Here is a 20,968-nt window from a genome sequence, read left to right as displayed (position 1 = left end):
TTTCTACTGATCAAAAATAAGATTCTATTATGTATATCTTTAAAGACTTAGTTATGCCACCCTGAGTCACACGAGTAGTACAGGAAATCAACAGGTCTATACAGGACTATCAGGAGTAAGGTACTATTCAGTAAAAAAAACAGGAGTACTTGTGGCACCTTAAAGACTAGTGTGACTCACTGCTAAGTCAATAAGGATTTATTCTCCTGTTTTTGTTTATGCATAAGAATAGATCTCATTGACATCAGTGCAAGCTACATGTACCTATCAAGGGACAAATAGTTCCACAATGAGTTATATTTTGCTATCAGTTATTCTGATGTAAATCTAAAATAACTCCACTGAATATAGGAAAATTATTCTGGATTTTCACAGATGTCATTAAGAACAGAATGTGATCTGATCTGATAGTGATCTTGATCTGAAAGTAGAATCTGAACCTCAGTATTCTTACGTGGTAAAAAATTGAACATACAGGGAAAGATTCTGATCTGTAATTGACATCAGAGGAGTTATACCTTAGATTAACATTAGTATAACTGAAATAGATTCCAGCCCACAGACTTTGAAAACGACTCATGATTAGATGTGGGTGAAAATTTTTAAACAAAGCTTTGTGAATTAATGTTGAATTTGCTAAATTGTTTCAGCGAAAAAGAAATGAGTTTAATTTTGACATTTTTAAAACGAATCATTTTGATTTTTTGATTGAAACTGCTGTTTGAATTTCGCTTCCGTTTAATTATTTTTAAAGGTAAAAATAATGATGTCAAATGAAACAAAACACTCAGCCACTGAACTGAAAAATCAGTTTTTCACACAGCTCAGCTCATAATGACAAATATATGTAGCACATTTCTCAAATATTTTAATTCACTGCTTGTATATTATGTACTTATCCATAGTACTGTAACCATAGATTTAACTTGCATGTTATTTTTATTTCATATTTGTGCTTTAATTCTTTTTATAAATGTTTAGGTTGAAATAAATCTAAAACGTTATCCAACTCCATACCCAGAAGATTTAAAGAACATGGTAAAATCTGTACAAAATCTGGTGGGCAAAACAAGCCATGGAGTGAGGCCTGAGAACTCAACACCAGCTGCCAACAGTGAGCAAATTATGAAAGAAAAGTATGAGCACAAGTGGCCTATGGCAACAAAGGAGATTTCAGTGGAGGTAATATTACAAGATTGTTACTTTCAAGAGCTCAAGGTGGGTTTTAACCTGGCTCCATTACGTGACATTGTTTTATGTCTGATCTTAAAATCATAGGCAATTGTTTCTGGTTTTAACTTTTTTATTCGAATCAGATTAATTTTTCCTAGTTTTTCTCTAAAATTAGTTGAGACTCATTTTCTCAATTTTCAATCGGATTTGATATAAGGAGCTATTCTGCTGTTCATGTGTGTCTGTAACTCTCCTAAATGTTAATGGCAGTGAAATATACATAGCAGTAGCAGAATAGACCATATAATAATTTACATCTCAGTCATATCTGAATCAAGAAGACATTTATGAGGATATGTAATAACAAATCTAATGATTTAGGGCAAGATTCTGCCTTTTACTCACATTGAGTCTGATCCTAAGGTTACTGAAGTCAACAAAAGTCTTTCCATTGACTTCAATGAACTTTGTCAGGCCCATTGAATAGTATTTACTGAAGAAGTCTCATAGATGTCAGTTGGACTACTTATGAAGTAAGGTACTATTCATTGTGAGTGAGTTGCGGAACCTGCTCCTTAAAAAATAGATACTTACCAAGAGAAGGTAAGTCCTTATATGGTAAAAGGCTACAATTCTAGCATGAACATTGTTGGAAGTTATTTCCAAAATTTACTAGCTATATGGAGCCAAATTCAGAGCTCGTGTAAGTAGGGTCAGTTCCTTTGATCTCAGTGGACATTTACTCACTTATACAAAGTCTGAATTTAGCCTCTTTTTAAAACCAATTAATTACAATTAAACCCACAAATTACAGCTGTGATGATGCTTGTAGTACTTAGTGATCATTTTATAACATACCTGGAGAGATCCATGGAAAGCACCTGACACACTTTTGGAAGCCCCTACAAAACCCAAATTTTAAAAAGAAAATAAATTAGAAAACAAAGTCATTCAATCTTTATCAAATTTTCTTTTCACCTCTTTGTAATTTAACTGTTACAATTGATGCATTATCCTTGAAAGGTACCACCCTGTGGCCAGCTGTTGCTGTGTAATTACATTAATTTGTCTTCACCCATTGTGCATGTACCACTGCAGATTGGGTTGTTTTCACACATCCAATAGTCCTAGTAATCATTGTTCCACTCGTTGCACTGCCATGTGTGTTTCACTTACAGTGAGAATATTTCCATTTCTTTTGGGCTTGTTCTTATTAAAGCACACTTTAGCACTATTGTTTTCCCTTGGTACTGCTTCCACAAATGTTCACAAAACCTAGGTACTGCTTCAGCTGGGTACTTTGATCAGAGTATTCAAAATCAAATAATTTTCTGTTTTCTTTAAAGTCCTTGAATCCAAATGTTGTTTCTTTTAACTCTCTGAAATACATTCTAATCATTTAACTTTTACCAAATGTTGTTACAATCCTGTTCCTTCAGTCACGGTATTTGTGCCATTTTGTTCTCATCAACTAGATAAATTTGTATTGTATCATCTAGCTTTGAACAGCAAGGAGCCTGGAGCCGGGGTGGCACCTGGTCCAGGAGCCGGGAGCCCAGGTAGCAGCTGGGCTCCCAGTGGGAAGCAGAGTGCCCAGGTGGCAGCCTGGCGAGGGGCAAGAACCGGGGAGCCTGGGCGGTAGCCCAGTGGGGGCTGGGGAGCTGGGTGGCAGCCTGGCTGGGAGTGGGCGGTCAGCAGGGCTCTCAGCGGGGAGCCAGGAGCCTGGGTGGCAGCCCAGCCTGAAGTGGGCATCCTGGACGGCAGCCCAGCGGGGAGCCAGGAGCCGGGGGGACAGCCGAGCTTTAGCTGGAGCTCCCCACTCGCCCCAGGGTGACAGCCCGAACTGTGAGCTGGGTGCAGGGTTCATAGCAGGGAGCCTAACAGTCTTTCTTTTCAATTTCACGGTTCCTGCTGGGAGCTGTGAAATTGACAAGTATGACCGCCAACAGCCAATGTAAATAACAGTGTCTACATGGACACTGTGTTGCCCTAACTACACCGAGCTAATCCCTATGCCTCTTGTGAAAGTGGAATTATTATATTGATGTAGTAGGGCATTTGCATTGGTGGGAGCAAGGCTGTAGTGTAGACACTGACACAATTAAGTCAATGTAAGGCAGCTTACGTTGACCTAACTCTGTAGTGTAGACCAAGGGTACGTCTATACTACGGGATTATTCCGATTTTACATAAACCGGTTTAGTAAAACAGATTGTATAAAATCGAGTGCACGCGGCCACACTAAGCACATTAATTCGGTAGTGTGCATCCACGGTCCGAGGCTACCATCGATTTCTGGAGCGTTTCACTGTGGGTAGCTATTCCATAGCTATCCCATAGTTCTCGCAGTCTCCCCTGCCCCTTGGAATTCTGGGTTGAGATCCCAGTGCCTGATGGGGCAAAAATCATTGTCGCAGGTGGTTCTGGGTAAATGTCGTCACTCATTCCTTCCTCCGGGAAAGCAACGGCAGACAATCATTTCGCAGCCTTTTTCCCTGGATTGCCCTGGCAGACGCCATAGCATGGCAACCATGGAGCCTGTTTTGCCTCTTGTCACTGTCACCGTATGTGTAATAGATGCCGCTGATAGAGGCGATTCAGCAGCGCTACACAGCAGCATTCATTTGCTTTTGCATGATAGCAGAGATGGTTATCAGCTGTTCTGTACCATCTACCATACCCTTGTAAATTGGCTATGAGATGACGGTTACCAGTCCTTTTGTGCTGTATCCTCTGCTGCTGTCATAGGTGCCCCTGGCTGAGATCGGCCGGGGGCGCAAAAGACAAGCAGAGATGGCTACCAGTCATATTGCACCGTCTGCTGCTATCATGGGTGCCCCTGGCTGAGATCAGCTGGGGGCGCAAAAGACAAAAATGGGAATGACTTCCTGAGTCAATCCCTCCTTTATGGTATCTAAAAATAGAATCAGTCCTGCCTAGAATATGGGGCAAGTGTACTAGAGAAGCAGTGTATCAGAGAACCAGAGAGCACAGCCCCTCCATGTCAGATCCCGCCGAAATGATGAGCTGCATGCCATTCACAGGGGGTGCCCCTGCAACAACCCCGCCTGTTGATTCCCTCCTCCCCCAGCCTTCCTGGGCTACCGTTGCAGTGTCCCCCCATTTGTGTGATGAAGTAATAAAGAATGCAGGAATAAGAAACAGTGACTTGTTAGTGAGATAAAATGAGGGGAAGGCAGCCTCCAGCTGCTTTGATAGTCCAGACAGGACATTAAGCAGTGTGGGGGAGAGGAGCTCAGCATCCCGCTGCTATGATAGTCCAGGCAGTACAGAATCTTTTCTTTACACATGAAGGGCGGGGGCTGATGGAGCTCAGCCCCCTATTGCTACAATGAAGATGGTTACCAGCCGTTCTGTACCATCTACTGGGAATGACCTGGAGTTTTTTACCCAGGCACCCCCGGCCGACCTTACCTGAGGCCAGCCAGGAGCACTCACGGGCTGATGATGAGGACAGGTACCAGTCCTATTGTGCAGCACCATCTGCCACAAGGCTGATGATGAGGACGGTTACCAGTTATATTGCACCATCTACCACCAGTGAGGGGGAAAGAGGATACTGCAATTGAGTGCCGCAGCATCGCGTGTACCAGCAGCATTCAGTAGACATAGGGTGACATTTAGAAGAGTCAAGAGACAATTTTTTTCCCTTTTACTTCTGGGGGTGGGTGGGGGCTGTAAATTGACGAGCTATGCCCTGAACCACCGCGGACAATGCATTTGACCCTACAGGCATTTGGAGCTCAGCCAAGAATGCAAATGCTTTTCGGAGACTGCAGGAACTGTGGGATAACTTGAGTCCTCAGTCCCCCCTCCCTCCGTGAGCGTCCGTTTGATTCTTTGGCTTTCCGTTACGCTTGTCACGCAGCAGTGTGCTGAGTCCCTGCTATGGCGTCTGTCTGGAGATTTTTTTAAAATGCTTTGGAATTTCGTCTTCTGTAACAGAGCTCTGATAGAACAGATTTGCCTGCCCATACAGCGATCACATCCGTACGGTCCATGCTGGAGATCTTTTTGGATTTTGATTTCGGACTGCATCGCCACCCGGGCTGATCGGAGCTCCACGCTTGGCAAACAGGAAATTATATTCAAAAGTTCGCGTGGCTTTTCCTGTCTACCTGGCCACTGCATCCGAGTTCAGATTGCTGTCCAGAGCGGTCAGTGGTGCACTGTGGGATACTGCCCGGAGGCCAATACCATCGATTTGCGGCCACACTAACCCTAAACCGATATGGTAATACCGATATTAGCGCTACTCCTCTCGTTAGGGAGGAGTACAGAAACTGGTTTAAAGAGACCTTTGTATCGATATAAAGGGCCTCTTAGTGTGGACGGGTGTGGCGTTAAATCGGTTTAACGCTCCTAAAACCGGTTTAAACGCGTAGTGTAGACCAGGACCAAGGAATAGAAAATCAAGCATTCCAAAAAAGCCACCTGTCTGATTCAGACAACATTCATAACTTGACTTTGGAAATCTCAAACAGGAAGAAGAAAGAAGAACATACAGAATGTTCAGAGGTACAATAAGAAACTTAACATGCTCTGTGCTTCAAACATTACAGTATATCACAACTTGAGAATGCTACACACGTACTTTTTCAAAAAGACATTGGATGATAAGTTTGTATATTGGGGTGGAAACTGACTGATGCATTGGCAAAATGTTATTAAATAATGGCCAGCTTTAAGTTGTGTGTGTATTTATTATATTGTATAGGAAATATAGTATATTTTATATAGTGTATTTTTATACAAAATAGTATAAAGGAACTGTAACTGGTGTATCAAAATAATTTGAGGTCTTGAATATATTACAATAAATATGGAGATTGCATAAGAAACAAATATATATATTTGTTTAGCCAACACTGAGGGACTGACTAAACTGACTGATAAGGAATCTAAGGAATTTTGAGAAGGTATAACTACATGTAAGGCAAAAATGTTAAAATATTACTACAGAAGTATAATAGTACTCTCAAAGGACTGTATTTGTGGCAATCCTCTCACTGATTTTTGCTTTCACTCATGTTACTAAAAGCAATTAATAAAGTATACATCTTATAAAACTATGAAAATAAGAGCAATAATAACATGGTTTCATTTTTAATTAATGAAATTGTGTTTTCGAATATTGCACCTCTTTCCTTTCTTTCATCTTCTCCACAAAGTCATTTAACTCACTATTGATGGAATAACTTTGCCAACAAAGGCTGGGGGGACAGAGTCTCATAGTGCCTCAACCCCGCTCCACCTTCTGTAGCAGAAGTGCTCAGCTACAAGTATACCTCCAGCAAGGCTCAAACCACCTCTCTTCCCACAACATGCCCTCCATCACTCCTACTTATAAATGCCAATTTTTCCGCCCTCTTCCTTCTAACACCTCTCATTCTCTCCCTCTCTCTCTGCTACCAAGTCTTCTCCACCAAATGTTCATTCTTCTCCCCATGACCGATACTATCATCCCCTCTTCCTCCAACCTGTGTCCACCCTTCCCAGAAGGTCTTTTCTGAATCTATCGTCCCCTTAACTCATCTACCATCCACGTGTCTCACCAAAGCTGTGTCCCACACCAGCCTTCCTGATCCTTGAGGCTGGGTACCCCCCACAAGACAATCCCCCAGAGCCTGTGTTCCATCAGAGTGCCCCTTATGGCTGTGTTCCATCAGCTGCCTTCCCCAAGGTCTCCCCTAAGGCTTGGATCCCCCCCGTAACTCCTCTAGATAGTGTGTTTTCCATTATCTCCCTTCCCACCTTGTGTCCTTCAGAAGGTCTCCATGGGCAGTCTCCTCCTCACACCTGAGCCATGTCCATGTCATGATGGGAAGGGAAGAGAAGGAGAAATACAGAGAATGATCCCTTTTCATATCTCCATTCCTTTCATTTAGCTGCCCTGTTCTGTGATTCCCTAATTTTAATTACCCCTCCATGGTTCAAGCCACTATCTCACTTCCCTTCTTCCTCTTTCTTGGTGTTTTCAGAGCATATCTGATAGCTGGTTAGTACAGAAAATCAGTCAGATTGGAGATGTCAGACAGTGCAGCATTTGGGCTCAGTTACATATATGGAATCATAAAGCTTCTCAAGTAGGGAAGCAGCAACTGTCTGGTTGGATATGAAAAACAAAGGGATAAATTGTGCTAAAACAGTTCTGAGTGAAGTGAGAGATCATCAAGCAGTAGCAGCTGCTGGGTGAGTGATAATGAACGAATGGATGAGTCTAGAGCATTTCTGATCGGAGGTTGGGTTGTTGACTTAACAAGACAGTTTTATGGTTGAGCTGTGGACAAAGAATCTGATGCTGGAAATGACAGCTGTAAAAGAGGAGCCACATCCAGCTGGGAACAACTGAGAAGGCCCCCCAACCATATATTACTTTACTTTTTAAATTAAATGGGTTCAATCTTAACACAATCTAAGGACTCAATTTGAATTTATTTCAGTACTAGGAAGGCAAAAGGGCAGAGTCTCTAGGAAATCCATTGAGTTAATTCCCCTTACTTTTCCTTATCAGCCCCTAAAATCAAAGTGTTGTTGCCCCTTTTGACCCAAGTGGCAAGTCAAAGTTTGGGGTCCCATTGGTGTACCAGTTGGGAGTAGAAATTGGTGGTAATCAGATATTTCTTTATGCTGTTTTGTTTATTTACAAAGAATGTACGAAGTCATCTGTGTCTGACTACAGAAGGAATGAAATAGCACGAAACAGCTTCTTTTGCTCATAGCACCAGGAGCATTCTTTCCAGCCTGCACTCCTGACCCAAAAACCTTTCCCCAGGCTTCTTCCAGGGACAGCTATCATACTTTCAATAGCTCCCTTCTGTGTGTGCAGGCCTTCTCTCTCTCATTCCTTCTCAGTTTCTTTGTGTCCTGTCTTCCCATACACACACTTGCCCAAAACAAAACTCAGCAAAAGCTCCTGGGTGGGTTCATGCACTCCTTTTGTCTGATGCTTACAGTTATGTTAACTGAAGGGTGAATTCGCACCTATGAACCGCAACCCCATAACAAGGTTTCATCCAACTCATACAATATCAGAAACAACACTTAAGGGGGCACCATGGATGACTATAGTGGTGGACTAGGGGACCTGGGTTCTATTCCTGGCTCTGTCGTTGATTCACTGTGTGACCTGGGGCAAGTCACTTACCTTTCTGTGCCTCAGTTTCCTTATCTGAGTGTTGGGATAATAGTGCCTACCTATCTTGGTAAAATTCTTTGAGATTATGTATGAAAAATAAATATGTAAATGCTAGGTATTATAAAACAAGGGTTTTATAAGTAGATCAGAGATGAGTCAGAATCTTTGGGGTTCTATCAGACCATTCAAAGTTCTCCCTGCTTTTCCAACCCCAAATTTTCTTTACATTATTGTTTAAATTCTGTGAACCTAGTGACTTTTGATTTTAAAAATGTTTTTCAGTTTAATCCTAATATGAATTTTTCTATTAAAGAGAGCTGCAAACTATGATTTCTAAAATAAGCTTTCAAGTCATAATTAACCAAAAGTGTCAGAACACATATTTCAACCAATAAAAGCACATGTTTTGTTTAAAAACAGAAACAAATGACTTACTGGTCTAATTCTTTGCAGCGTGGATTTTAGCAGCACACATCTTGTTTGCTCCTTGCATTATGTAGGAAACCTTTTGAAGTTCAGCCAGATTAGCATTTACTCTCAAAACACAGGGTTGACATTATTATTAGCCTAAGTTCATAGAAAATTATTTTGGAGCCAAGATAGCTTTTTGGTTCAGTGCAGATGTAGGGACAGTTGAATTTGTAAAGATCTGTCCCATTGTAATCAGAACAAACGAATGAGTAGAACTTAATTCTTCAATAAGTGAATAGTTTTTTCTAAATTTTCATTCGTTTCTACTTAAATTTTACATTTTTGTAACCTTTACTCCATCAAGAATGTGTGTGTGGTCTTGACACATCTCATAAGTTCTATCTAGCTCATCTGCATGTTCAGAATAAACACACTCTTATCATAATATTACTGCTTTGTTAAAATATTTTATGAATAAGTAGAATTCTAGAGTGACAAATTCAGCATGATTAGAATGATACTGTCTGTGCCTGGGTTTATGTAGTTCCATGTTCATGACAAATGCAGCTGTTTCTTCATTGCCTTTTGCAAGTCCACCTTACTATAATTTTATTTTATACTTTGGTATTATTCTCTCTCTCTGTCTCAGGATTCCTTTGGACACCCTGCTAATGACATGAGGATAGGAGAACTTCGCCCTTCAATGGCTGAGGCTCCCTTGTACCAACCCAAACTTGTTCTTCTGGGTAAAGAAAAGAAAGGTACTACAGTATCTTGACTCCCAAAGGTGTTCAGTGAAGGCATGTTTAATGCATGCAGCTAGACAGATGAGCTAGAAGTAATACATTGTGCTGGAATGTATTGGATACTACACTCTGATTTGCAGATATCTTACAAACATGTTTTTAAATATATGCATAATAACAGTGTGAACATTTATTTTTCCGGAATGTTTAGTTTCTGAATGCTCCAACCCCACATAATGCTTGTTCTATTTTATTTCAGAATCAACAGATGAATCTGAAGCAGATAAAATCCACTGTCTCAATAACAGTGTTTCCTCAGGCACTTACTCAGACTACTCACCTTCCCAAGCTTCCTCAGGGTCCTCTAATGCTCGTGTTAAAATGGGGTCCTTGCAAACAACTGCCAAAGAAGCAGTGAATAATTCTCTGTGGGGTAACAGGTGTGTATATGTTTACTGGGTCTGATTCTCTGGTGAAGTGTAGAGTCAGGTTCTCTGTTATATTTTCTAAAGTGAAATAAACACATACTGAAAGTGCATAGTAAATTGCTATGCTATAAAGTTTGCACACAATAATCCTAGATCCTGAGCTGCAGCTGAGGAGTGCTTGGCACACCTTAGGATTGGCAGAATGCTTGTAACCCCCAGCCCTCAGTTTGTCCTGAGAGGACCCCTGCACAAATAAGAAGCCTGAAAGCTGCTTTAATTTTCACTGGCTATCAACAGCCTCAAGGGGACTATTCTAGCAGCTGGAGATTGCCAGGGCATAGGGATACTGAGTCACTTCTTCTCTACCCCAGCCATGCCCCTACACTGGCAACACAAAATAGAAACTGCTACAGCAGTTCTTTGCCACCAAAATGTGTCCTACACATGCGGAATCCTCCACAGGCAGGTTAAGCTTGCTTTATGGGGATGCCATTGCATTGCTGCAAAAGCACAAAGCTGTCCAACTGGACAAGAGGATCAGGGCCATCATGCACCAAATTTTCAGAAGCTTTGTTTTTCAGCCTGGAATTGTGTTAATTCCTGGATTTATGACATCAGAGGCTTTTATAGCTGAATTATTATGTACAGAGTTACCCACTTTGCCGAAAAATAAGTTATATTACATACAGAAAAAAATTAAAAGTTATTTAAGTTGAAAAGCTAAGCCCTCAAAAGTTAGAAAATGCCAGATTTCATGACAAAGCACTGGCATAATTTATATATATTGTAATTAATCCAAAGGGCTAGATATACATGAGAAAACATAAGGATGTTTTGTAAGAACTTCTTTCTGCAGATTGCTCACTTATTGTAACAGAGACCGGGATAGTTTTCATTGCATTTTATTTTTACTTTTTGCAGGCTTGTGCAGTCTTTTCCACAGCCTCTGGAGACAAAGCCATTACTCAGCCAGCTAGAGTCTGCTCCAGTGGGAAATCTGCAGCAGCGCAATGATAGGCATCCAATGAGTGACACTTTTGCTGACAGCTGGAATGATACCCCACACTATGATAACACAGGGTTTGTTGCAGAGGAGAGCACAGTGGAGAATCCTAGCACTAACCCTCTCTTATGCGCTAAATCTAGAAGCACATCTGCTCATGGACGTAGGCCTTTAATTAGACAAGACAGGATAGTTGGCATTCCCCTGGAACTTGAACAGCCTACACTCAGAAACGCACCTGAATCAGAAGTGCCTCCTTCCAATCCTTGGCAGAATTGGACCAGAACTCCAAGTCCTTTTGAAGATAGGACAGCTTTTCCTTCTAAACTGGAGAGCACCCCCACCACCAGCCCTTTGCCTGAAAGGAAAGATCATATCAAAGAATCTCCTGAAGCAGCTAGCACTTTTTCTCCAGGAGTAGCCTGGGAGTATCATGATTCAAATGCTAACAGAAGTCTTAGTAATGTCTTTTCACATATTCATTGCCGTCCAGAGTCTTCTAAAAGTGTTATTGCAATGAGCAAGAGTACAGAGAGGCTTTCCCCAATGATGAGAGATTTAAAAACTAGTAAATTTAAGAAGTCACAAAGTATTGATGAGATAGACATTGGTACATATAAAGTTTATAATATTCCATTAGAAAACTATGCATCCCGTAATGACAATGCAGGAACCCATGAAAGACTAGATAAAATGATAGGGCAGGAGCATGGTATGTCTAGTATGTCTCGTAGCCAGTCTGTACCAATGCTAGATGATGAGTTGCTGAGTTATGGAAGTGTTAAGGTACAGCAGCAGCAAAAGCCTTCTGTTACCAAAAAAGTCTATCAGTTTGACCAAAGCTTCAACCCTCAAGGAGCAGTGGAAGTTAAAGCAGAAAAGAGGATACCACCACCTTTTCAACACAATCCAGAATATGTTCCCCAGCAGAGTAAAAACATTGCCAAGGATTTGGTTAGTCCAAGAGCCTATAGAGGCTATCCCCCCATGGAGCACATGTTTTCATTCTCTCAGCCTTCAGTTAATGAGGAGGCTGTTAATGCTCAATTCTCAACCCAGGGATCAAGGTCAGGATTTTTGAGAAGAGCTGATTCATTGGCAAGCTCCACTGAAATGTATAGAAGAGTAAGCGAACCTCACGAACTGCCTCAGAGTGATAGGTATAGCAGACCTCAGTATAGAGCAGCTATGGAACGCCAAAGCAGTATCTCAGTGTCTGAAACCCAGTTCCTCAAAAGAAATGGCAGGTATGAAGATGAACACCCTTCATATCAAGAAGTGAAAGCCCAGTCTGGAAGTTTTCCAGTTAAAAACCTTACACAAAGGAGGCCATTGTCTGCAAGAAGCTACAGTACAGAGAGTTATGGTACATCTCAGACTAGGCCAGTTTCAGCTCGGCCTACAATGGCAGCTCTATTGGAAAAGATACCATCGGACTATAACTTGGGTAACTATGGTGACAAGCCTTCAGATAACAGTGATATAAAGACAAGGCCTACCCCTGTGAAGGGAAATGAGAGCTGTGCTAAAATGCCTGCAGACTGGAGACAACAGCTACTTAGACATATAGAAGCTAGAAGGTTAGACAGGGTATGTTTGGCATTTCTCTGGAATTAATGCTCTAGTTTTATATTTTAATATTTCTAAGTATGTGCATGTACAGCAGTGAATATACAAATTTCTGATTCTGAGATTCCCTGTATTTGTGTTATGGGGAACTCATCTGTGAAGGATTTTGTTGACGTAAGATATATAATCAATTAGTATTGGGGGTTCTGGGGTAAATGATTTATGGAGGCTTATGTATAAAACTGTTTGGTACCAAAAAACCTGCTTCATTTAGTTACTACTTCGGGACTGTCTGAAACACTACAACCATAATTACTATCAAAGAGCAGTATCAGCCATAGTAGAAGGTTCTGAAATAAAACTAGAAAGGACTGAATCTTAGTGGAAAAATCTCAACTCTCCTGTTTTTCAATTTCCCAAAATGATATCTCTAAACTTTTACCCATACAATAAGTAGAAAGAATTTTAAAAACAAATTCAGAGAATAGAAATAAGATTGAGAGTAGATGATCTGGATGGAATTACTGTCAACGTAAACCTGTAGAAAAGAAATCCATTCTGAGTCCATTAGTGCAGTTAGCCACAACAAGGTGTCTGGGATACCCAAGAAGGGCACCAGTGGCCAATGGTTTCAAATCCTAGCTTAGTTTGTTGCTGTTGTAAATTTAATGAGCATAACTCTTATATCCCACTGGTGTAAGTTAATTGAATTATGCTACTAACCAAGATCAGAATCTTGCCCCATAATTTCAAAAATAATTTTAAAATTGTCTAGGGTAGTTTATGCAACATATCTCCTTATTAGGTAAAACAGTTCATAGCAGCAAAAGCAAAAAATTGTAAGTAAACTATTACAAAAACTTTTCTCTACTATTTTGAGTGAATGTATTTCAGAGCTGTATTTGTTTGACTTCTTTGTGTTCTCAGACTATTGGACACAGTCTTCTTCAGTCCCCCTGTGATTTTGAATGCCCTTCCCCCAGTAGTTTGTGGCCAGTAGTCATTTCCAACTCACTTCCTACTGAAGGATGCTAAACTGCAAACCTTGATGGAACTCTGGGGAGTGAATGTAAACAACAATGTTACAACTCCCCTATAACCTTCATGGAAAAATGTGAAAATTAATAATGGCTAGTGGGTGAAGAGTGGGTGAAGAGTGGCCAAACTAACAAAGAGTCTTAAAATGGCCTTTTTCTTCCCTCATTTCCCCTTCATCAGCTTCCTCCTTTCTCCACCAGAAAAACTATTATACTATGTAAACTACTAATCTGGTTTAAAATGTAAGTTTTACTTTAAAATATTAAGTTCCCAATTCAGCTTTGTCAGAGCTATTTCATGGTGTATCTTCGGAAAAAATTGAAGAAACTTTTCAAAACTCATTTAGATGGCAGTATAGGTACCGAGGTTTTCAACTTTTGGTCTGAACTCCACTTAAAAAGTAGAGTAAGGATCTGACTCTGGCTGTACCTCTAGGAAGTGCACAGGGAGGAGGGACCAAATATGGCTTTATGCCACCCACCTTTGCATCTGTGACACTTTGGGTTCAACCCAGATCAGTAAGAGGTGTGTTACCACTTGCCTTGCAACTCTGGGTGCCTTAAGTGCTATGCTATGGTGGCTCACAGCCCTGACACCAACAGCCTCAACACAAGCATGCATGTCAGACCCTGGCTTCCACTGCTTAGTTACTGTTTGCCAAGTGACCCCAAGACCCTCCCAGTCCTGAATTTCCCCCAAACCATCTGCTCTGTAGTGTCCAGTCCTTCTGACTGTAGCACTCACAGAATCTTATTAAGTTTGTTGCACCTTTAAAGAGACTATACTCTGCAGCTCATTAATCTAACTGGGGTTTGACAAACACTGTTATTTCAACCACAGCACTGGTTGGTTTAGATAAAAGGTAAAAACAAGCTTATTCAATCAAAAAGAGAGAGGTTTAAGTGAGGATGTGGGGTAAAAATAGAAAGGGTTACCAAAAAACAAAAGTCAAAATATGCTTTATAATGACTAAGGTGTAACTTAAGCTACAGTCTTCAGTGAGGAAACTACCTTGTGTAAGCTTCCTTTTCCAGCAGTCAGTGACTAGCTCTTAGGATCCCCACAGAGTCCAAGGTGCTGGTTTTCCTTGTCTCCTCAGGTGAAGAATAATTTAGGGGTTTTCTGTTCCTCTCTCTATAGTCCAGTAAACCTTTGAAAAGTATATCTCAAGGTTCATTAACTCTTCTTTGAGGGGCAGGAAGGTTTCCTGGGGGTTCAGTCTCCATCTCTCACTGATACTGTGATTGCTTTTTCCCCATTTGCACTCCTTGTGGCTTTGTTTGCCTGGCATGCAAATATGCTTTTGTCTTTGGTCACATCTTACTCAATTTAGATGAAATACATATGCAAGCAGACACAACCTCATTCCTTTGTCTGGGAGTGTGGGGGACTGTTTTATCAACTCCTTCTGATATGCCTGGTTTAAACACGTTTTAGTCATAACTCCAGAAGATCTGTGTAATCCCTTGTGGGTTGACAGTGCATACATCATGCAAGAATATTAATGATCAGTGAGTTATTCATTTTCCAGAGATATATTACGTGCCACCTTTTAAATATATATCATGACGAGTATTAGCTGTAGTGAATATGTCAGGCCTCACAAGAGTTGCTGACACAGCGTAGTGAACCCCCAAGGGGCCTCTGTGTCACAGCATACTTCAGATTCTTGGCTGCTCTAGTGTCGAAAATGGTCCCCAGCGAGGGTGACCATATTTCCCAAAGGGAAAATGGGATACTGTGTGGGGCTCGCCCAAGTCTCTCATCCAGCCCTCCAGGCAGAGCTGGTCTGAGCTGCTTGCCTGCGTTCCCATCTGCATGCAGGGCTGTCCCAAGCCACCTGGCATCACTGCTTGCCTGAACCCCACTGTGTGGGTCTGGCGTTTGCTGCTCACTCCCCCAAGGGTTGCCAACCCTCCAGGATTGTCCGGGAGTCTCCAGGAATTAGACTAATCTTTAATTAAACATTATGTCATGTGATGAAACCTCCAGGAATACATCCAACCACAATTGGCAAGCCTACTCCCGCCTTCCCAAACATTCTTCCATGTCCCATTGAATAGGGTGCACTTTTGGGGCAAAACTGGGCATTTGACCCAAAAATCAGGACACCCGGGGTAGGGCTTTAAAAGGGGACTATCCTGGCCAAAATGGGATGTATGGTTACCCTACCCCCAGCATAAATTGTATAGCTAACATACAATAGCCTATCTTGAATGATCTATGTGCTGCAACATAGGCCATAATCTCCATAGTGCCATGCATTATGGACCTGTCCCCTATAATATCTCCTTTCCTTACCCTTGGCATCCTCATGTGCTGGAGATTGCAGGGAGGACAGCATAAGGCCATGCAGGGAATTCTTTTGTGACCCCATAAGGTGCTTATTAAGCCCTACTGTACTGCCACAGCCGGGAGACAGAAAATCTGTTCCTAAAGTTTCATGGCACCAAAGCTACCTCTGAAGCACAGCTGAGTGCCACATTGGCTAAAGAGAAACATGGAACGTTTCCCACTGATGTCTCACCGCTTGAACCCCTGATGGTCACATTTTAAAGGATACTTGTGCATCCTTTGTCAGACAGGCCTGCAAGAAAAACGGGCACCTGGCTGCTATGAATTTTTATTTTCAAATGAAAGGTAAATTATCTACTTTCCAAAGAGGCTCAACCACCTCCAAATCTTGGCAACCAGACTTAGACTTTATCTTTGATGTCTAATGGCTAACACTCTTCAAATGGCCAAATTTGTGGGAAATAACTTGTTTTCCCTCCATCCAGATTAGGATTCAGTACTCCCAGTTTAGTTTTGTAAGTAAAGGTTCAATTTTAAATCAGGGCCAATATTTGAAAAACACCAAAGCAGACTCGAAGAAGAAAGAAGGAGTTGCTGGGGGCTGGTGACTACAGGCCAAAGCAATATTGCCTTTTAAAATAAAATTAAACAAGGTAATTAAAAAAAATTATACTGTTTTTCATCTTCCTTTTTTTTAAACCAATCTAACTTACATAAAGGATGGCTGGATAGTAGATTTGTTTTTTATATAAATGAAATGATTTTGTAATAAGGGTTCAAATTCTGTTCTCGTTTACAGATGTGCAATAGGGGTATAATTTAATGCAGAATATGGTCTGTGGTTGGTAATGTATCATTCATGACTTATTGGGGTTTCAAACATCATATCACTTTAAAAAAAAAAGTCAAACCAATGAAAACTACTAACTAGAGCTGGTCAGAAAATTGATTTTCCATCCCTCAAAACATTTTGAGATTGTGAAAAAAATTCATTCTGAATTGGGACATAAAGCCGACATTTTTTGCAGAACAAAACTCTGGGGAAAAACTGTTTAGGGTCACTCAAAATGTTTTGTTTTGATATATATGAAGTTTTCAATTTTGATCCCCCTTTTATTTTTATAAAAATAAAGTAAATTTTAAATGAAAGGATGTTTTGAAATGAAAAATCAAAACTTTGTTATGAAAATTTTGAAATAGGATGTTTTGACATTTTCAAAATGATTTCCAATTTTTAAATGAAATTTCACTAAAATCCATACAATTTCACAAAAAAATCAGTTTAATCAAAATAGTATTTTCTAAATGAAAATGGTTTTAACAAAAATTTTCCAGTCAGTTCTACTTCTGACAATCACTAACAGAAGTCATATTAAAGTAAATAATTGATTGGTTGAGGTTTTGAAGGCAGACTCATTATGACTTTTCTTCTCCAGCTTTGGGATGGTAGTGGCTTTCAGAAGTTCTTCACACATGACTCCATTTTGCCTGTAATAAGCACTCTTCATTGAAAAACTAACTCAGAAGGCTTAACTCTTTTGATTTCCAGGAGTCCTTACCAAAAAAAAAAGAAACAGAAAAAGAAAAAGAAACCTGCTAATGGTTTTGTCAGAAGTGATATGGGTGTACTGCTGAAACCCTACCCTTTCAGTAATGCTCAGAGAGCATTGAAAGGCTCTGGATACTGTTTGGCAATAGTGTATTACAAATACATCATAGCTTTTTTAAGAGAGGGAAAAAAACATAAGTAAACTGTCAAAAGTGTATTCTAACCCTCATTGGTGTTTTTAGGGAGCAATATTAAACCTGTAGCTTATTTAACTTGTAATGGGAGCATTGGACATGCACAATTACTGCTTTTCAGTGTGGAGATTATTGTTATACCCATTTAGCTGTAGAAAGATGAGCATGTTTATTTTCGATGCAAAATCTAGTACTGATGATATAATATTTCTATGCATGGTTTGACTATCCAGCAAAAAATACACTTTATAAGTATGGGCTTGTTTCATAAACCAAAGCGGCTTTGAAAAACTGCTGTGGTCTAATGTGTAAATTATATGCATTTTTAAAATGTATCCAAATACATAATTTATGCTGGATCTTAACAACTCTGAAGTCAAGATACCCATTGCTATTCATGTACTAAAGAATGATGCATGTTAAAATAACATTAAGGCTTAAACAGACAAACTTAAAAAATTTATCTTGAAGACTGAAACTTCTTCCTTACCTCCATTGCTGTACTTGTGGTATGTAAAATTACTCCTTGTTTGGAGACCACATAATACCTAATCAAAATGTGGTATCTTAAGGACAGAGGTTTCAGGCTAAACTTTGTATTTTCTGGATTTTGTTGGTTTAGGACACACTTTACAATTATTTTAAATATTTGTGTTTGGTGTAAGGAATACATTCATTCATATAAAGCATGCAGTGAAGATCCTGATTGATTAAATTAGGTTCATATTGATTAATGCAATTGACAGTCATCTAATATATAGTAAATTTGCAGCATGCAGTCAGAAAGTGAGACTGTGACCATAACGATACTTTGCACAAGATCAGTTTTATGGACCAATCTTTATGGAGATGTAGGAAGTGTAACAAACTTCATGTTAAAGGTCTTTGTTCCAAATGAAAACATATTGTGCTAACTGATGGAATCCTCAACCCAAACATATCAGGTTGCCTGTGCAGCTGGTTTGTAGCTGCTAATAAAGGAAAGGGGCAGTAGTGGATCCAGCCAGCTGATCCTATTATGTGGAATTTTGGTCCATTTAGTCCATGTGTGCACAGACCCATTTACTATGTGTCTGTCCCAACCAAAATCTTCTCTTCCACAAAGAGCTGCCTTAGAGATCAATTAAATAGCACACAAGATGGTACAGAGACCTCTTGTATGGGTTTTCCTGCTATTACTTCCCTGGACTTCGGATACACAGATTTTTGGGAGTGTAGGGCATCCCTGGCCCTATATCCATAAAAGGATTTGTACCATACAATATACCACAGTTTTCAGACTATAGGTATAAAAATATTTTATTTGCTATCAGTGTTATAGTCTTTTTATGGTATTCATTTTATGTATAACCAGTACTGTATGTGCTTTTATTCAACTGAGTGCATGCATCAAAAAAGCTACTTATTTCTTGGTATTGTTTGTTTGCTTAAACTAAAACCTGTGAAGTTAACCATGTTTGTGTGATACTTAATTCAATGAGCATGTTTGTTCATATCCTGTCACATGGTTATTTCCTCTACTCAGACCGCTGCTTACAAACACCACACTGTTAACCTTGGCATGCTGCACTCTGGAAGTTTGTCAGCAATGCATGCAGGCAGAAGCATGACTTTAAACTTGCAGACTAGATCTAAATTTGAAAACCAAATTCAGCAAGAGCTACCTCTACCAAAAGTAAGTATGGGATAGCCAGTATATACCAACACCACAGAATAAATTAATACCCTTTGCTTTTTCCTGCTTTAGCTTTTCATGCTTATACCCTGTAATCAGTCCAAAAAGCAAAGATGCTAGTACCATAGTTTGCCTAGTTAATAACCTTGCTTTTTGGATTAACCAGCTCACATGGCTGTCATTGCTGCTTTCTGCTCTTGTGTTGCAGACTAATGTTATCCTGATTATATGTTCTGGGAATAGAGCTGGGATTATGTTTCATGTTGTAGATCAGGGGTCGGCAACCTTTCAGAAGTGGTGTGCCGAGTCTTCATTTATTCACTCTGATTTAAGGTTTCGTGTGCCAGTCATACATTGTAACATTTTAGAAGGTCTCTTTCTATAAGTCTATAATATATAATTAAGCTATTGTTGTATGTAAAGTAAATAAGGTTTTTAAAATGTTTAAGAAGCTTCATTTAAAATTAAATTAAAATGTAGAGCCCCCCAGACCGGTGGCCAGCACCCGGCAGTGTGAATGCCACTGAAAATCAGCTCGTGTGCCACCTTCGGCATCCGTGCCATAGGTTGCCTATCCCTGTTGTAGATGTTTAATCCTAGAAATGACACTATAGACATTTTTTAAAGAATGTATGTAGATTGCATCATAGGAGCCAAGGTTTTCCACTTTCCACTAATTTATCTGTAACAGCACTGACATGCTTTGAGCCCCTACTAGCTACAATTACAGTATTTTTAAATTTTGGTTTTAAGTATTGAGAATATAGAAAAGCAAATTAGTATTCTCAAACTTTTCTGTCTCTGATTTCATACCTATTATTGATATATTTATGCATGTATGTATGTATCATACACACGTATAAACATCTACTAATCTACATGGTTCATGAAAGAAGTAGTAGAGTAGAATACTACGCATTAAAATCTTGCCAGAATATTCATAGGATTATGTAGAAGGGACTGTAGTCTCAGCTTTAACACACGTGAGTAGTCTCACTGAAGTAAGGATAGGTCCTTGCAAGGAATAATTTTGACATAAAATTCCAAACTGTCATATTATTTATGCGTATGCATATGAAATCAATGTGACTACTCACATGCTCTGACATTAGCCCATGTGGCTTAAAAGTTTTGCTGAACTGGAGTCTGACAGCCTGATCTAACTATTAATACATATAGTGTATTGTATTTCCCAGCCACTAAGCAAACCGGTATATTTCAACAGTACAAATACACACATTGTATTGCCAAGCTGCACCTAGTAACTTATCCTTTCACATTTGGTTAGTTTCTTATGCCTCTCACTTTCTGCTTATCCAGAGTGTTACAAACCTTCATATTTGTACTTGTACATCTCCAATGTGGCACAATTAATGACAATTGGCATATTAATTGGTACTTACTTAGAAAAGGAGTTTTCCAGCATTTATCATATTTTTTCTTTCAAAGACTGTTTGTTGCTCTATCTTTGGGTGATATATTAATTCTTGTTCCATGTCATTACAAGGAATCACTTTGACATGTAATTCCAGACTGCCTTGGTATTTTATGCATGTATATTTAAGAATGAGGTATTTCATATATCATGCACATCAAGAATATTAGGTCATATGCTATACTTGACTTGAATGCATTCAGGTCAATGGGGAGTTATATGTATGGATCTAGGTGATATATGACCCCACATGCATATTCGTGTGACCAGCAACTAAGGACTCTGCAAGCTCT

General features: G+C 39.9%; 1 protein-coding gene across 11 annotated transcripts in view; it reads left to right on the top strand.

The window, feature by feature from the left end:
- The window catches only part of LRRC7 (leucine rich repeat containing 7), a 345,675-nt gene that overhangs the window by 273,762 nt on the left and 50,945 nt on the right, over positions 1–20,968 (top strand). For 9 of the 11 annotated variants that reach the window (XM_039484891.1, XM_039484895.1, XM_039484892.1 and 6 more), the window contains 5 exons: positions 982–1,182; positions 9,393–9,504; positions 9,749–9,929; positions 10,839–12,510; positions 19,091–19,240. In XM_039484891.1, coding sequence (XP_039340825.1) covers positions 982–1,182; positions 9,393–9,504; positions 9,749–9,929; positions 10,839–12,510; positions 19,091–19,240 — 2,316 coding nt within the window. The remainder of the gene's footprint in view (positions 1–981; positions 1,183–9,392; positions 9,505–9,748; positions 9,930–10,838; positions 12,511–19,090; positions 19,241–20,968) is intronic. The other 2 variants (XM_039484896.1, XM_039484902.1) reach the window with 1 other exon arrangement.

The sequence above is a fragment of the Mauremys reevesii genome, linkage group 8 (genome assembly GCF_016161935.1).
Source record: "Mauremys reevesii isolate NIE-2019 linkage group 8, ASM1616193v1, whole genome shotgun sequence".
Taxonomy (NCBI): Eukaryota; Metazoa; Chordata; order Testudines; family Geoemydidae; genus Mauremys; species Mauremys reevesii.
Note: the sequence above shows the minus strand (reverse complement) of the source record. Positions and strands in the feature narration are given on the sequence as shown.